The 19,296-nt window shown below is 44.6% G+C and overlaps 1 protein-coding gene across 2 annotated transcripts in view; it reads left to right on the plus strand.

Moving 5' to 3' along the window:
- The first annotated feature begins 319 nt into the window (after positions 1 to 319).
- The window catches only part of THOC2 (THO complex subunit 2), a 900,323-nt gene continuing 881,346 nt past the window's right edge, over positions 320 to 19,296 (plus strand). For both annotated transcript variants that reach the window (XM_069211944.1, XM_069211952.1), the window contains exon 1: positions 320 to 499. In XM_069211944.1, coding sequence (XP_069068045.1) covers positions 435 to 499 — 65 coding nt within the window. In that variant the 5' untranslated portion in view covers positions 320 to 434. The remainder of the gene's footprint in view (positions 500 to 19,296) is intronic.

Here is a 19,296-nt window from a genome sequence, read left to right on the forward strand (position 1 = left end):
CGCCGGCTTGAAGTAAATGTGTAGTCCTTCTTCTGTTTCCCTGCAATGTCCCGGTTTTTGGGCTTTAAAATTGTGGTCACCCTAACCCGTGGGCCAAGTACCTGAACGAAGAATTTAGATCGAACCATAACGATTTCAATATTAAAGACTCTTACTTGGTCAACAAAAAAAGCTGCAGTTTCAGTTTTGGATTTTCGCTCGTACCCACATGAAGAAATAGATTGGACAGCAGACTGAACGAGCACTAACCAATAACCTCTTTAGAGCGAGCGTTTCATGGGCGGCATGCGCAGTGCGCTCCAACCCCTAGAGACGCAAACCTACCCGTCCCGGCAGCCTGCGCGTGGCGCATTTTTCCCTCTGACCCTAAGTGACGTGCAACCAAACATCCGGGCTCTCTGCGTAGGCTGGTGCGAGGGCGAGAGACGGGGAAGATGGCGGTGGTTGCGCTTCCTGCCGATTGGATTAAGAACTGGGAGAAATCTGGCAAAAATGATTTGTAAGTACATAACTTTCAAACAGTGGACAGTGTGCTGAACGACACAGGGGAGGGGAGAGTGCTTTTCTCCTATCCTCAGTCAGCAACGGTACCTCGGCGTCAGTTACATGGAATGTTTGTGCGCTTGCACACGCTCAATATTGTCTACTTGCGCTTCCAGAGTAGCTTTACCTGCTACCCTGGACACTTCACTTGCCTCCTTTTTTTTATTTTTAGAAGTCCTATGTGCATTTTCTCTGCGGCAAATTGTTTGATGAATGTTTCCTTTAAGCATTGTTAAAAAATAAAAACAACTAGTATTCTCTGTGGAAGTCCAAGCTAGCCCCAAATGCATTTGAATAGGAAGTTAAAGGCAGCCACTTTGAGTATATCTGTGAAAGTTATGCATGCTCTATCCCAGGTGTTAACTCCCCCAAAGGTTGTCACACATCGCCCTCTCTTCTCGGAGGTTCTCGCTTGTTGCGCTCTCTTTTTCCGATGCCCCCCCCTCCACGTAGCCCGCCATTTAGCCTGAAAGTCCCACGCGCCGCTTTCTTGTGTATAACATGTCCATGTTTCTACCTTTTACCTGTGAAGTTTCCAGAAGTTGTATTTATTCGAGGTTTCTGCATGTCATATTCATCTATTGAGTTTTTATACCCCTGGTCCTTATGAAACGGCCCCAGTCGTGATCGTCCCCTTTTGAGAGTCATCCACGTTCCCGACTATCACCTTTCCTATAATAACTCTTTTAACTTCCACAATTCCTGTAACGCACATCATTTTTACCCATGTAGAATAGTCCTCTATTCCAGTAAATATCAGTAATCTGGTCACCTAGGAATTCTGTTTTGCCAGTTTAAGTCCCATTGATAGACTCACAGAGCAAACATGTTATAGTCTCCTTCCCTCCGCAGGGTCTAGTTGCTTTCTTCCCACACTGAGTAGTATGGGATTCTGTAGTTCATTACCCATCAGGAGTCTTCATAATCTACCTGCTCCCCTCCAGGGAAGAATTTCCCTGTGAGGTGAAGAAGTACTTCCTTTAATGTATTTATTGAAGTAGCGCATATGAAACGCAAAGTATTACACATAGCAACAGAATATGTTGCTCCATGAGATTAGATGCATTCAAGTACGTTTTAAAAGAAAACTCAGTACCCTTACAGAAGACTGGATCAGACACAACATAACGGTGGGGTAAAGAGGAATAGGAAAAAAGTTCTGTTTTGAATGGTAGAGATATTGTGAAGAGATGGGCTTTGAGACCCTTCTTGAAATGAACCGTCCGAGGAGCGAGTCTAAAATACAAAGGGGTGTAGTTTCTGAGTCTTGGTCAATAGAAACATAAAGTCTACTTAGGTGACTGCAAGTCCTTAGGGCTTGGAGTTGTAGAGGGCACCCTAGTAGTGCCACCAGTCCTGTTGAATTTAGAAGCAGGGTTGTCATGTTCAGTCATGGAGACTTTTACACATGCTGCAAACAAAGTAGATCCTGAGGGGGAGCTAATGCCATTCTTTCAAGGGATGTGTCAGACTTTTGTTGAATACCAGAGCGTTTGATTATATTTGGCTTGGACTAGTGTCAGGGAGACTGTGGGAGACCAGTAAGTGTTAGGACGTTTTAGTTCTCATCATATAGGGGGTCATTCTGACCCTGGCGGCCGGTGACCGCCAGGGTCACCGACCACGGGAGCACCGCCAACAGGCTGGCGGTGCTCCCGAGGGCATTCTGACCGCGGCGGTTCAGCCGCGGTCAGAAAGGGTAAACCGGCGGTCTCCCGCCGGTTTACCGCTGCCCCAATGAATCCTCCATGGCGGCGGAGCGTGCTCCGCCGCCATGGGGATTCAGACACCCCCTACCTCCATCCTGTTCATGGCGGGAAACCCGCCATGAACAGGATGGCGGTAGGGGGTGCCGCGGGGCCCCTGGGGGCCCCTGCAGTGCCCATGCCAATGGCATGGGCACTGCAGGGGCCCCCGTAAGAGGGCCCCGCAAAGTATTTCAGTGTCTGTTTTGCAGACACTGAAATACGCGACGGGTGCAACTGCACCCGTCGCACCCCTGCAACTACGCCGGCTCAATTCTGAGCCGGCGTCCTCGTTGCAGGTGCATTTCTGCTGGGCCGGCGGGCGCTCTTTTGGATTGCGCCCGCCGGCCCAGCAGAAATGTCTGAATGGCCGCCGCAGTCTTTTGACCGCGGTGCGGTCATTCGGCGGCGGAACCTTGGCGGACGGCCTCCGCCGTCCGCCAAGGTCTGAATCAGGCCCATAGTCTGTTGCCAAAAACACATTTTTCGATAATATAGTATACCAAGAAGGGTCTTTAGGTCAGCCCCTTGCTCATGATTCAGTGTCATTCTTGACCAGTTCCTGCTCCTTATTTCCTTGCTTTCTTCCCTATTTTTTCGGTTTGTCTCACCTCTGCAGAATTGCTGCTTTATATTGTTTCTGATGGGGTTACTTGCATCCTTCCATTGCTGTTGTGAGTGACCTATATTTTTACTTGTTTTTAAGTACTTAATGGTGTACACTGCATTCCCTGCACTCTTCCTTGTCCTCTGCGCCTTATTATTATTATTTTTTAGCATGCTCCCCGTGTATGTGCAATGCTACTGGGCCACTTTCTTGCTCTGTTGCTGGAACTCCATGGTTCCTCAACATCTCCCTTCCACCTTTTTTTTTTAATTTTAAATGTTCGTTTTTTACATTTATTTATATTTGCAAGAACTCGGCAGTTGCAACCTACCAGACTGCTCTGTTTTTTAACCCATTTTGTGCCCTACTACCTGTTTTTATATATTTTATTTGAAGGCCCAGAATCTATAAAATGTTTAATCAGATCGTTACTCCCATCATTGTACAATATCCGTGTGCATCCTTTTCAAAATTTACTGATCTGAAATTGAGAACTATCATTTGGAATTAGTAAATTTAAGAATGAAGTGAAGTAAAAAAAAAAAAAATCCCATGATGGCTGGTGTGTGTGCACACATGGTGGCATTATGGAATGCAAGTTTAGCGTAAAAAAAAAATCAGGGCAGTCATGTTAGAGCAGGCCCTTCAGGGCGGCAGGAACCTACGGGCTCTGGAAAGATTATTTTAGTAGTCTAATGCTTGTCATATAATGTTCCGAGGAGGTGTAGCTTCCCCAAAACAGTCAGGAAGGCTTATTTACTGTTCTAACTCTGTCAGCCTAGGATCATTTGGTGAAAGTTGCAAAATCTCTAATTATTAAAGACAGTGGTTGAAATGTTGTAATTTACCAGGGCTGTCAAGTACTGCCATGAGGGTGCAGCTGTAGACAAGAAACTAAGGATATCGTAGGCTAAACTTTCGCTCATGGACTTCAAACTGTCGATTACGTATTGGTGGAGCCGATAAGTATTACTTTCTCATCTGGTGCTTTTAGCAGTTCTCTTGTAGCTTTTTCTTTTAGCAGTTTGCTTGATTGAATTATACAAGATACTTCTACAACAGGCCTCTATCAGCTCTTCAATTTATGTTCCTGCTGCTTTGTTTTCCCTGTTTTTGTCTGCTTGTGCTAGGTCCCTCTCTCCACTTTTTCTTCACATGTATTGCTCCTCCCACTGCCCCATCCCCCTACCTGTCCTCCCTTTACTCTGTGTTCCTGGTGTGTTTCTCTGTGTGTAACTATTTATTGTACATATATTAAAATCCATTGCAATCATTTCCCTGTCTGCTCCACTCTCCCTCTTTTCTGTGTGTCTTGCTGTTTTTCCATCTCTCGTTCCTCCCTCTCATTCCTCCTTTTTCCTTCGTGTCATCCCGATTCCCCCTCACCTATGCTTCCCTTAGGTGGCTTTTTCTTGTTGCTGTGAGAGTGTTTTCCTATATTTACTGCTTGGAAACAAAATCCTATCGATTATTGAAGGTTCCCTCACCTTCAGTTCAGTCCTCTTTTGTTCGATGTCAAATAAGGGTCGGATCGCAAGGGAGACCTCATTTTAGTTTTTCCTCTTTCTGCAGCAAATAAATTAACGAAGGGCTATAATGAAGGCTTTCTTGCCATCCAACCTTTATTTGACATAGAAACTAAACCCAGTAATTTATTCTAGGCAAAGGTGCTTTAAATATATATTTTTATATGTTTATTAGATTTTTATAAACAACAAAATAAGGGAACATCATGAAGACTCTAGAGCAATATTTCCTAGAAGGGTACACAAGTCCACAACTGTGAGCGTGCAGTATCCATGACATCCAATGCAATAAAATATTAGAAGGGAAGGAAAATCCTCCCGTGATTTGCCATCGGGCAGTGACCACGCCACAGAGCGTCCGTCAGCCAGGCAAATTTAGTATCACAGGGCAGTCAGCCTGAGGGGCAACACTAACAAGACCCCTCGGAAGCAGCAACTGTATACCCCAGGCCCAAATTGCCATTCATTCCCTTCTCGGGCTCAAGGCCATAACAGTGTAGCCAGGGATCCCATACTTTACTAAATTTGCAGGGACAACCCCTGCTCTTATGTGACTCGCTCAGCAGCCATATACATATCCATACCTGCCTTCCATTTGTGCAGTAAGGGGACCTCTTTCAACCCCCAGTATTGGACTACATCTCTTTTGACTACCATCAATCCCAAATAACTGAACAAGAGTTGAGCCATCGGGTAATCAGTGTCCGTTGGGATTCCTAGGAGGATATATTTCAGGTCAAATAGGACATCTGCCTCCAAGATAGTCGGGAGTTCATGGACTACTTCATTCCAACAATAAGTCTGGAGGGTGGGACAATTTCAAGATGTGTGCAAGAATTCACCCTTGGCCCACATACATCTCATAAAACTCTTGGGAGGCCACCCTCCCCATCCTATGCAGCCTGGCACAGTCATAATAGACCCGGTGGAGCACCTTTAAACTGTGTTAGTTGGAGCCATGACTTTATTGCAACTTCCGGGGGGAGCGTCAACGTTTCCACCCAATCAGTGTCAATTCCTCCAATAATAGTCACCCATCTCTCTCGCACTATGCTCAGTGTGTCAGGAATATTGTTGTTGATGATTTTGTAAGTATAAGAGTTTGCCTTACTCCCAAGCTCCTCCATAAGCAGCCTGCCCTCATTTGGGGCATATTTGAGAATGTTAACTGCATCTAGCCCCTCAGCCAACTGGGTATGCCAGAGTTGCACGAATTTCAAATGCTGAGTCTGGTATAGATGGTATTCCCTCCCCAAAGAGGGGAAAGGCATAAGGGCCCCATCTCCCAATACTTTGACAATCTTGGAGATACCAACCATGCCCCAGGCCTCGAACCCTTGCCATTTTCCCAGTTACCTCTTCATACCACCTTCCCACAGTGGTGTTTCCAATGCCCATCCTATAGTTTTGGAGGTTCTACGCCATTCTCCCAGTGTCACCTGCGTCACGGGCAGTAACCTATCCAAGCCAGCACCTCCATAAATATAATGTAGAGGTGGGCACAGCAGTAGCTGTATCGTCTCCAAAACGTAAGTGTGGTAGCCCTATGGCGCAAACAGCCAGTCGTTGACTGGTATGATATGTGCAGTCCCATAATGAGCCCGGATATTTGGAAGTAAGATTCCTCCCCCATTGTAGGAGTTCTGCTGTAATGTCCTCAGCGCCACCATGGGGTGCCTCACACTCCAGAGTAACATCCTCCTCACTCTGTATATTTTACTGAACATCTCCGCCGGGATAGGATAGTGCATATTTTGGTGGCCATACAATAACTTGGGGGAGTGTAATTATTTAAAAAATGGCGACCCTCCCCATAATAGTCAGCGCTCCACATCCATTTCCCCCCTCAAAGGTTTACAACCAGACAGAGGTCTCTATCCGGACTGGATGCCTGTATATTTAAAACTCACTGCTTCAACTAGTCTACTCAGCAGAGCAATAATGTCAGAGCGTCCATGTGGCTGAAAAAGCATGGATTTTCCTGAATTTATTGTGTATCCTGAGCAACTATCAATTGACTCTATAGTCTGAAAAGGCAGATATCATCTGTGTAGAGAAATATTTTCTCTAGTGGGCTGGATTTCAAGACTAGACAGCTTTTTCAGCGTGAGAAAAAAAAATGAGGGGGGACAAGGGGCATCCCTGGCTTGTCCCTCACGCAATCTGGAATGCAGGAGGGAGGACTCCATTTACTCGCACTGCATCCTTTGGGGCTTGATATAGTAGTGCCACCCACTTCCTAAATCTAGGACCAAGGCCAAATTTTACCGAAGTTTAGTGCAGATAAAGCCAATGTTTAGCCTCAGATGCTTTCTCCATGTCTGAGTGAAAGACGTGGGGTGGCTTCCTACCACTTACCTCTCCAAGCCAATTATGTAGGCAGTGCATGTTGATGCTCGTAGATCTACCCCACATAAAGCTGGATTGGTCTCCCTGTATCAATAGGGGCTCTAACTTTAATCTACCTAGTTGTCAGGATCGTGGCCAACACCTTAGCGAAATCTGGTGATACAAATCACAGTTGGGTCTGGGCTTGCCCTCTTTGTAAATTGCTGTTGTAGTTTCACATAGGATATTTGGTGGCACCACCCTTGGTCCCTTGCCTCATAAAACGTATTCAGGAGATGGGGTCCTAGTGTACCTTTTGTAGAATTCATCCGGGAGACTGTTGTGGCCAGGGGTCTTCCTGGGTTTAACGTTCGCAGTGGCAGCCTCTACCTTGATCTGTTCCTCCCCAAGCTCCACAAAGGCCTCCGAAAATCGCAGACTTGTTCAGTTCCCCGCAGCAAATGCACCCCGGAAAACGTCACATAATACCGGGCAAACTCTCCCACTATTTGGGTGTCAGTCGTATAGGACTTACTGGTGGTGGCTGTGATTGTGCTGACACAGTGCACCTGTGCCTCCCTTCTACTGAGCCATGTCAGCAGCTTGCTTGCTTTCACCGGTATCGTACAGCCGGTGGTGGGTAGTTAGTTGAAACCTCCACGCCTCTTCCTGAGCTAAGTCCTGGTTTTCTGTACGTAGCACCGTAAGTTGCTGCAGGATCTGCAGAGTAGGATCAGTGCATGGCTTCTAAGGCTTGTAACCTGCGTCCCTCAATCTGTTCCACCTCGCGCCTCTTTTTATATGCACAGATAGGCCTAGAAAAATCATATGTGTTGCTAGACCTGCAAGTCTAGTGACTTAAATAATCCTCTTGACCTAACTGTACTGTACTTTACCCATAAACTGGTTTCAAAATATGTGATCCTGGACAAATATTTTAAATCACCCACCCGACAATTTTTTCTTTATCACATACGAGAGCACCTTCAAATATGTACTTTCAGCATGTCTGCTGTACAAAAATCACTTGTTTGATTTAATAAACTAAACTTTTGCTCCATATTTAATACAAATCTAGCCACATATAGGATACACATGACCCGTGATCTGCCTGTTAGTTCATTAACCACATCGTCATTAGGGTGGGGGCAGGAATGTTTCTCAAATCATGTTTAAAAACTCACTTTCAATACATACCTTAAGAATGACGTGGTAGCACACTTATTTTTTCTATTGAACTAGCCCCAACATTTCCCACTGACATGGTTTTACTGATAAAACTATATAGTATATCGTGTTTGGAAATCGAGTTTCTGCATATATTTGTCATTTGCACATCACCAAATAAAGTGTTCTGATTTGCTTTTCTCCTACTTAAACCTTTGTTTGCATCACACTTCTGAATTACAGAAAATGTTCTTTCTTAATTCCTGATATATTTTGAAATACTTGTACTATTCATTTACAAGTTGTTTGAATGTTGTGTTTGAAAAAAAAAAACCTGACATCTTACAGCCTTTTGTTTCACTGTAATTGTCAGACAGCTCACTTGACAAAAACCTATAATAAGAGAAAGAAAAGTAAACACCATTTTCCAGGATAAGGTAAGAAACAATTAGTAAAAAGGCAAATTTATATTTGACCTTTGTCCTTGAACAGGCAGCACGTGTCAAGATGAAAAAAAGATTTAAAGGCATTCTTATTGCTCATTCACTTACTGAATGAACAGAACACCTGTTCTTTCCAGTTTAAGTTCACTTGCCAGAAGGATGAATATGTGATCAAATCTGACTCACCATAGCGAGTTGGTGAGTAGATTTTTAGAGGCCCGAAGTATATTCTGAGGTCAGTCCAGAAGTATCACTTTATAGGCCTTCCAGAGTATTAGGGAGGAGAATGGGCTGATAATCCTGAGCCAGATATTCTGCACGTTTTACCATCTTAAATCGGTGATCAGAGGAAAGATGTAGTCAAGTCTAGAAAAGACTCCATGCACGCCATAAAAATATAAATATCCCCGCACACTAGGGTGACAATGCCCCCAAGGGTCAGAAAACCCTATTGTATTCACAAAAATCACAAGTTGTTTCTTGGGTCCGGGTCGTTACCTACTTTGAACGATCCAAGTCTTAGCCATGATGTAATTGAAGTCTCCCCCTGCAATACTCACGGATGAGGATGTCTCTAATGTGTAGCAGCCACCTTATCCAGTGTGGGAGCCTGCAGGTGGGGGGTAGCGCATCAAAACGAATTAGTATGTTTTCAGTCCTTTCCCACAAATCTTGAACCCCAACATAGGCGCCATTAGGATCAGTTCACATCCGGGTATCCTGAAACGGAGAGGACTTTATTACCCGGACTGCCACCCCTCTGGATCCCGAAGTAAAGCCAGCTTCTGCCAAAGTGACATACATCTCTCTGCTAAGGAATGGGCAGTGACTCTCTATCAAATGCTTTTCTTGGAGTAAGACCACATGAGGCCAGAGTCTACATATGTATTGACCTTGTTGCCCCAACCAGTGACATTCAAGGAAAGAACAGAACAATGTGTATCACTCATGGAGGGGCATTGGTACTATAGCCTTATGGATGTCACACTCTGACTGCACGCTACATTGCTGTAAATGTTGCTCCAAATCAACAAAAGAGAAACAGATATCGACACCCTCCCCAACCGCCTCCCCACCGCCCACCAGTCTTTGTGAGAATCTACCCCCAACAAACCAAGCATAACCACTCGCTGGCTAACACCAAGGGGTCTGTTACCCACCCTCCTTACCACGAAACAAACTAAACTTGTATACTGCAATCATGGTTCTATTTCGCACAGCTCACACATCGCACACCAATGTCACTAAACTGGATGGGAGCCCTCTTCTGGCTAGCCACAGCTGCACACCAGACAGAACAGCTCCATTAGCTCCTTAGAAGTCTTCCCCCCCCCCCCCTAGGGTCCTACCAGATACCAACGCTATCAAGAGTCCACATGATCATCAAGGTCTTTGTGCACAAGTTCAGGGTTAGATGCTACACCATCTGAATTGTGGCCCAGATCGTCGTCTTTTGTCTGCCAGGCAGTCACATCATCATCTTCACTCATCAGATAAGTCTGACTCCCCAGTAGAAGCACCTCTCCCTCTGAGTCTGTCTCTCTCTCACCACCAACTCAGCCACCAGCAGCAGCACATAGTGGTCTACCCCCACCTCTCCCAGTCCCTACTCTCTTATGTATTGAGGACCAGAGTTTTTAGGTTTGGGCCCGAACCCTCCACGGCCAACAGTCTCAGACTGCTGTCCCTGTGGCTGTTGAGGCAGGGACCTCTCTTCTAGCCAGTGCATGGCATTGCTGGGTGTTAGGAAGAAATGGGCTTTGTCCTGGAATAGTGCTTTCAGTTTGCCTGGGAAAAGCAACATATGCTGCAACTGCAGAGACCACAGTTTGGCCTTAACTGCTATAAATGTCTTCCTCTGTTTCTGCACATCCCTAGAGTAGGTGGAGAACAACATGATGATGGAGTCATATTTGATCTCCCCTTTCTGTCTTGCCTCTTGAAGGCTCAAATCCTGAAAAATTCAAAAACCATGGAATAATCGGTCTGGGGATGGGGCACCAGGAGCCAGCCCACCAGCGATCGCTCTCTGAACCTGCTCAATAACAAAGCAGTTGAAGTTATCAGCCAGGAAGGTAGAGCAGAGCCATTTCCCCAGGAAATCAACCATATTCAACCCACTTAACTAACCCCCCCCCCCCACCTCTTGGGAATCCCACAAGTCTCACGTCACCATTCTGAAAAGTCAAACAAGGCTCTGGCTGTAGCAGCCTCTGCTTCTGTCGTGTTCTCCAGCAGGAGATAGTGCAGATAAGGGGGGGGGGTGGAAGGGAACGACAATCCCCAGCAAAGCGTGCCCCTAAAGTAATGATGGTCAGTATGTCCTTAGGAGAATCCAAAGTATCAACACTGAGGGCATGAGGAGACCGAACCCCTCACAAAGCCTCTGCACAGCAGTCATTTGCAGCCCCCCATAGGACACTGGACAGGCATCTCCGAGGAGTGAAGCTATTAAATCAGGCAGGTCTCCCCGGCCTCGTGTACCTACCTACCAAAAGGTTTGACTGCGGGTGCTCACTACAGTCATAAACCCTGTAGAGGGAGGAGGAGAAGAAGGTAGGATCGGGTTGCCCAGGCCAAACTAAGTTTGACCTCCCAAGGCTTGGGGTGGCTCCTGGGGGAAGGTAGTGTGAAGGAAGAGGTCGGATAATCTCACCTTCCAGCCTCAGTGGCTCCAGTGTGATATGCTACACCGGCAGTGCAGCCCTCTCATCCCCCAGGGCTGAGCTCTTTACTGGCATCCACAGATGTTCCATGCGAGTGGGCTTGGTCTTCAAGTGTCAGGCACAGCAGTCGCAACCGTGCCGCTGTTGCTCACTCTTCCTGGTGGGTCAAATAGCAGGAGGATCAGCTGCCGCCATTAGCGTGCTCCACACCACTGGACACCACTCAAGATCAGAGCCGGCGGTGCAGAGGCAAGTTTCCCAGGGGCCCGGTGCCACAGAGCCCCGTCAAGGGCTCACCCAGTGAGTAGAGCGTACTGCTGTCACGAGCCACAACAAGTCCCTCACCACTGGCCCTCGATGTTTGCCAGTTGTGACCTTGCGGATCCAGGTGCCGGCAGCTCCCACAGCCCTTGGATAGTAGCCCCCTGCCCCCCCATACTGCCCACGGTGCACTTTGCTTCATGGCCAGTTGCTGCTGCTGAGCCAACACCGCAGACTGCTTCTCCATTCAGACGCAGCTCCGCAATACTCTGGCAGTGGAATGCTCACCTCACCATGTCCACTCCGTCTGCCACTTGGTCCCCCATTGCTATCTTTGCTGGGAAACTGCCTTCCCTCATAATCAGCAACCAGGGGCGATTCGGAAAGAGGTGTATGTGTGTGTGCAGGACAATTCCTGCACTCACAGGTCTATTCAGCAAGTGCAGGAGGAGTACATTGAGTCCCCACATCCCGTCACAGTCGGAGCAGGTTACAGGCAGCTCCATCGTAGTGCAACAGCAGTTACTTAGCAGTTGTTTTCCACGTGCGTCCCAGGGCCCCAAAACCCTGCCTAAAACAGTCTCCCGACATTACTGGGCACAGAAGGCTAGTTTTTGGGATCTATGTAGTGTTACAGAAGGGCACATGTCTCACGTGTAGGCTTTCAAAGGCATCTGGGGGAAAGTCACGTGTTGCATACAGACAAATATGTCTTAAAAGGCAGCAGGTGCAAACAGTAATTGACAACAAGTACAACAGAACCCAAATACATGATGGTACAACCCAGTGTTTCACATTGGAAATGTGACTATCCTAAAAAGGTATGTGATATCTGCAGGTGCTAACTTCCTAGACGGACATAGCAATGGAACTGAAGGGCCAATAGCTCAGGTCTTCGAGGAGGGGATAGCGATGAAGTATTCGAGACAGAAAGACGCCATAGGGCACTGGAAGTCAAGGAATGCTTTCAAGATTTGTTTGACATAATCATATTTTTGAAAATGTAGGCACATATTGGCTGATTGATTTCAAACTCTTTAACTGTGCAGCCTAGCATTGAATTGTTGTGGGGAAGCCAGTGTAGACTACATTGATGATAGGCCAAGCATACGCTTACCAGAAATTGACAGCTCTATTTTTTTTATTACTTTGGGGGTGTTAAGGCAATTTTCTTATTATATTTTTGGAGCAAGCGAGGGAGTTGAAAGTGCTATTGACTTGCTACTAGCCTCCTAACTTTGGGCTGGTTGGTGGGTTCAGACTAGTGAGCCAGTCAGAGAGCCAGCAGGACTTGATCCCCTGCTCCTCCCATGATCAATCCTTTAGTCTTTGCTCAGTTCAGAGGAGAAAATCGATCATCCTGTGGTTGATTTCAATGCATCCATTCTGTGATGCACCAATATGCTGTTTTTCAGACAATTATGAATTATGGTATCATCCCTGTACATTTGGAACTCTACTTAATGCAGATCTGATAGGGTAACATGTAGATTTTAAGACGATGAAGAAAATATCCCATTCATATTTCATGGCTTCCTTTATGCATTTATGCAAGAATTGTTGAATCCAGTCAAGGACCACTCCTGAAACCCCAATTCTTAAGCCTCTAACAGAATGGTGTGGTCCCTGTGTCATAGGTTGTGCAGAGGGTCCGGATGATGGCTATGCTACAGAGGGTCGTCACTAGCTGGGGCTACGGCCCCAGTGAGTAAGGTATCCAAATGTCCCATTGTCATGTGCAAGCTACAGAATTTAACATGCAATACATAGAAATATTGCAGGGATATACTGCAATAGTTATATTGGTGCTACAGGTCAAATAAATAGGAAACTGCTATATGTGCAGTTTGACAGGTACTATATTTCAGAGAAACTTTTGTGTATGTGGTGTGGTTGAGGAGCAGCATTTATGATGAAACGTTTAGTTAAGTAATATTTGTGCTATACATATGTTCAGTTATTATTTTTTAGGTTGAGTGTGCAAGTGCTTTGACCTGTTGTAAGTATTGTGGGCTTTTAACCACGCCCACCTCACGCCCATCACTTTCATTCGTTCGTGGGCTTGCCTTTCAAAATCACTTGATGTAATTGGTAAATGCTTTACGTCTGTCCCACCTTGAGGCTGTTTTTGTCACGCTTTGCAGACTGCCCCTGTTTCATGGATTATTACACGATTGCCAATTTACTTCAGCATGGGCAAACAATTAATTTTTTCTCTCCCCTTCGTGTTGCATGGTTGCCATGGTGCTCACAGTGCGAACAGGTGCACAACAGCTTGAACTTGGTTGGCGGTATTAGGGCGCTGGTGCATTGTTCACAGTTACCTTATCCATAGTAATTTCTTGTGGCTCTTCCCTTAAAACACTTGAAATTGGTGAATGCTTTACGTAAAACAAAAATCCCTAAAGCAAAAGCGTCTCTCCCGACACAGCGGGGAAGCCAACACTGCAATATTCACTGCACTCGGGAAAACTCGACCCATAATGGTTTGCAGGGCATTACTTTTACAGAACATTTATGCTCATAACTCAGCCTATGGTGGTCCTAGGACGATGTTCACACGTTCACAACAACGTGCTCTTTCTGTCTACATCATTGAGTCCCCACACTAGTTTAGTGGGGTCCCCAAAATAATAACCCCTACCACCATTCAGTATGTGTTTAAGTTCTCTCAATGCTGGAACTTATGTTTTACTGCTGGAAGCAGCTTGTGTTTTAAGGGCCTTGTTTGTAATATCATTGTTAGATGCCTGTTACTCGTGTGTGTGCGCGTGCATAATGCACTATGCCCTCTAGGGCAGAGGTCTTCAAACTTTTTGATGCCGGGACCCCCTCTCAAAAGATTGTTTAGGCATAAGGACCTGGTCCTGACACCAAGTTCTAGAACTTGGTACTCCTCATCGACAATCCCCATTTCCCACTGCAAACCATTTTTACGGTGAGGAAATAATATGAAACTGTGATTAGCAAACCAAAGGTCAGTGAGTGTGGGGGCGTGGTCAAGGGTGTGGCTAAAAACAAAGGTCCTCCTTTATGAGGAAATAGCGTGGGGCAGCGCCGTTATTCTTCTTGCTACACTGCCCTGCACCAATATAAAAGGGCAGGAATGCACCATATTTATGAAATACAGTGCATTCATGCCCTTCCCCCTGCACTGGTGCACAAATTGCTGTCTAGCGCCAATGTAGGCAGGGTTGTTTTTGTGCAGGAAGGGGCACCTTCCTGAACCAAAACAATCCTGAGTGGTATTTTCCTTTTTCCATGTGTGCAGCAGAATGCAACACACATGGAAAGAGGATAAAATGAGAAGTGAAAACATTTCTCCTCATTCTCCCTGCGTAAGTTTTTTGCCACTGCTCCAGTTTGTGATTTTGTAAATCTGGGCAGCGTCAAAATCCAAGGGTGTTGTGTGGGAACACCCTTGACACAGAGTAAGGCAACGCAGTGGCTTTTGCTGCTTTGACGTTCTCCATATCTATGAGGCCATGCATAGCCGCGTAGGTGGCTATGCGTCGTCTCATAGGTATGACCAAGAGGCTTGTGCCGCCGAAGCATCAATAAAAGTGATGCTCTGGTGGTGCAAGTCCCTCATAGATATGCCCCAAAATAGCCTGTACTTTTTTTTTTTTTTTTGGACTGTCAGTTAGCAACATATAAAATAACAGGCAGCTTAAAGGAAAAATAAATACAAGAAAGTGGTTACTCATTGGGAAATGCACTGTAGTCCATTTTAAAAACCTCTATTAGTTAATGCACTGCAGAGGTCTGTGTGTAACCAGACAGTCACAGAATTCAATCTTGGTTTTTGCAGTGGAGAATAGTGACTTGTGTATTTTTAGTGCCACAAGGTCACAGCTTGTGATAGAAAGCACTGTGAAAATGTAAGTCATTATTTTATATTTGTATTACACAAGGTACAAGATAGGCCACTAAAAAATGCACAAAAAGGTTAAAGAGAAAATTTCCAAAATGTAGATTTAAGTAATACCAGACCATATGTAATAATTTATTTTATAGCTGTCCCTTCAACACCTCCTCAGGGGTAGTAAGCACTACGGGGCAGGTATATGAAAAGTGGGGCTGCACTTAGTGCAACACCACTTTTCTTGCGCCTCCCCCTAAAATACGGAGAACCATGGTGGTAGATAGGGTGACTAGTGTCATAATTTTCTATGCTAGTCCGTCACTTTGCAGGATTAGCGTAAAAAAATGATGACACTAATCATGCAAAGCACCCAGAGGCCCATTGTAATCAGTGGGAGTCTCTTTTTAATGCCTGCACTTAGCAGGTGTTAAAAGCCGATACAAATGGCGCAAAGGAATCTTATAGTTTCTTTTGTGCTATTTTTACAGGCCCCCTAGTTCCGGAATGGCCCCCTTGCATACATTATGCCTGGTACTGGCATAATGGGGCACAAGGGGTTACAAAGTGGCGCAATGCAAGCATCGCGCCACTTTGTAAATATGACGTAGCTTTTTTCCCCTTCCAACGCCACATTAGCGTAAAAACAATGATGCTAATGTGGCAATGGAACGGCGCAAGACACGCATAAATCTGGTCCTATGTATATACAATCACAATTAAAAGCACACACTTTAGTGCTCAGTTGTTAGCTCTTTGCACTACCACTCAAAGAGAGCAAATCGTTGTCATCACAAAGCTTTTAGTGATTCGATAAATTAAAGCCAGAACCGGCTCCAAAGCATCCTTTACATTTTTTTATTTTATCATTTACATTTGCAGATCAACTCCTAACTTACATTTGCATTTTATTCAGGAAGCAGGCACGATGGCTTCTTTAGCTGTCTGTGCAGCCTCCTTTCACAGCACAGGAGACTCAATCAATGAAAGTTAATGATCGGCTGGGGGAATGCGCGACCCCCTTTCCAGGGCTCCAAGCCCCCCCTGGGGTCGCGACCCACAGATTGAAGACCTCTGCTCTAGGGGCTAAATATATGGTTACCCAGCATTATTTATTGACGTTTTCTTTTTGTGTGGCTATGCCTTCTAGGGGCTAACTATTTAGTTACATGACCATGTTTCTTGCAAATGCTATTTTTATTGTGGTGTCCTCTACGTTCCGTTCTAAGCATTACAGTCATATCAACATAATAAAATATTTGTGGCATGGAAATGTGTCTCATAATAATTTGCAGGGCATTATTTTTACAAAGCATTTTTGCTCCTAAGTCAGCCTGCGGTGGTTCTAGGACAATGGAACCACCTTCAAAACATTGGCCACAGTGTGCTCTTTCTGTCTACATCATATCTGGGTCCTCACACCATGTTAATGGGGACTCCAAAATAATAACCCCTACCACCATTCGTTATCTTTTTAGGCTTTCTCATGACTGTGACTTTTGTTTTATAGGTGGGGAAAGTTTTATGTTTTATGGGCCTTGTTTGTAATATCATTGCAATAGTCCTGCTAGCCTTGAAAATGTTTAATTCTCTATGACCTGTAGGGGCTAAATAGATGGTTACAATGCATTACCTTTTCTCATTCTTTTTACATGTAGTTATGCTCTCTAAGGACTGACTGTATAATGTTACATGACTGTTTCTTCCAAATGCTATTTTTGTTGTGGTGTCTTCTAGGGCCCGTTTTGAGCATTGCAGTCAACATACTATAATATTCACGGCACTAAAACTAACCCCATAATGCTTTGCAGGGCATTCGTTTTACAAAACATTTTTATTCATAACTCATTCTGTGGTGGACCTAGGACAACGGGACCACCTTCAAAACTGTCTACATCATCTCCGGGTTCTCACACTAGGTTAGTGTGGACCCCAAAATAGTAACCCTTCGCACTATTCGGTGTCTTCTAAGCTTTCTCATGGCTACAACTTTTGTTTTTCACCCTGGAGAAGTTTTTTTTTTTTTTTTTTTTTAAAGGCCTTGTTTGTAATATCATTGCAGTAGGCTTGCTATTCCTAAAAACACCTTCTAGGAGCTAAGTTTATGGTTACACTGCATTACTTTCTCTTGTTTTTTTTCATGCGTTTTTCTCCTCTAGAGGTTAACAATACAGTTACAGGACCATGTTTCGTAGAAGTGCTATATTTTTTGTGGTGTCAGGGGTGTGGGATTTATCAAAATATCTACTTGTGCACGGGACAGGCTGCTTCCTAAATCTACTTGACCTGTAAAGAAATCTAGTTGTAACTTTGGTACCATGTAGTGTGGCAACAAATTATAGCTTCAGACTCATTATGTAAGAGTTCTGATAATAGCCTCTCTGATTATGCCAGGTCTACTACTATAGTATGCTTGCACACTTGCAATTTCAATCCCTACTATAGCAATTTCCTTATTTTGCCACCGTTGTGAAGACCTACATACTGGGGCTGGAGGAAGCAGTAAGCAGTAGTTCCAGGGCTGGAATGGCTTTGAGTCTGCAAACCTACTAACTTGCATGTTTTAAGGATTTTCACCAGCTCTCCTCTAATCTTTTCCCATAATGAGAAAGGTTGGAAATGTACTCCTGACAGTGGCAGAAGTAGAAGTTCTTCCAGGGTTGGGAAAAAAGTGGTTGGCAGGAAAGTGAACTTGTAAACACTCAATAGATTTTCACACGAGCAAATCTTCTGTAAGTTCTTGTGAATTCATGAAAGCCACTATTTCAAAGACATATACTATGTGCACAATTTTGTGACTTTCGTTATTAATTGGGTCCCTAATTAGGTCTGGCTTTAAGACATTTTGTTTTTATTAAACTTCTGTTTCTCTCTCTATCGGCTGGCTTTACTGCGAGTGATCTCATTCTGCTCTTCTACAAGGAGCATATTGGCACACAAAGTAGTTTGTTTCATTGCCAGGAACTATTGTGGCAGTCAGTGGTGTAACAAAACTGTAGGGGGCTCCCTGCAAAGAACATGGAGGCCCTCCCCCCTCCAGACTCACTCAGGGCAGGTGCTGTGCTAAGGGCACCCGAGGCCTTTGTTACACCACTGGTGGCCATGTGTGCTTTTTGAGACCAGAAACATTCTTTTCTTTTTGCCAGTGTTTTAGAGTGGTGAGAGCCTGGCAGCTCCCACAACAAATAAGTGTTACAAAAGCCGTTTCAAAACAAGACATGCATTGATGAAATCAAGAGACAAAAAAAATCTCAGATCTGTTGGCTTTGCCAGTGCTTGTTTATTTTCATGCTTCCCGTAATCGTGTTGAAAATGGTTACACTGATTTTCAATTACGAATATATTTTTTGGAAATACTAGCATGCATCAACACATTTTACTAAATGACACTTCAAAGAAATAGCACCTAAAATGTCATGGTAGTGAAACTTTTCCCTACTTGCATTTTTTCTGAACATTTTATTTTGAAAGCAAAGGATCACTCTTACTTACAAGCTTCTGCAAACTTTTGCATCTAATCAGAGAGCATTCTTGGAGCATGGTACTTAGCCTCTTTATCATTAAACTTTTCAAACGTGTGTACACTTTTTTTTCTAACTGGAACCACTGTCAGTAGTGCAGTGTGACCTTAAAACGTTTATTTACAGCGCTCACACTAATAATGAAGGCTTCTCATTAATGGACCATAAATACAAGTTCAAACAGCATTAACATGTGGGCACACATTACCTAACCTGCAGACAGTTCCCTTCTCTGTAAACTGGCAGCCAAAAGGTTTGTGCTGCTGGGGTTTGGGCCTACTTGTCCAAAGGACAAAATAAACACGAAAACTTGTTGCTCTTGACCCCAAACAATATGTCCTGGCGTCGGGCGATAGGAATTTCACATCCCTGGGTGTCCTCTACAGGCTATTCTGAGCATTAGTCTAATGCCAAAAGTTTAATTCTGATAAAGGTTTATTGGGTCTACATGATAATTGTATATGTGTTATTAATCTCTCATTATTACATTTATGAATATAATTCAGGCCAATTTAACATCCTTATTACATTATGACTGTTTGAACACTCTTGATATGTTTGGGTGACCCTTCTAGTTTATTTCTCTAATGTGGCTGTCTTGTGTCATTTTTGGAGGAATTGTGTTAA

Source organism: Pleurodeles waltl, chromosome 2_1, assembly GCF_031143425.1.
Source record: "Pleurodeles waltl isolate 20211129_DDA chromosome 2_1, aPleWal1.hap1.20221129, whole genome shotgun sequence".
NCBI lineage: Eukaryota > Metazoa > Chordata > Amphibia > Caudata > Salamandridae > Pleurodeles > Pleurodeles waltl.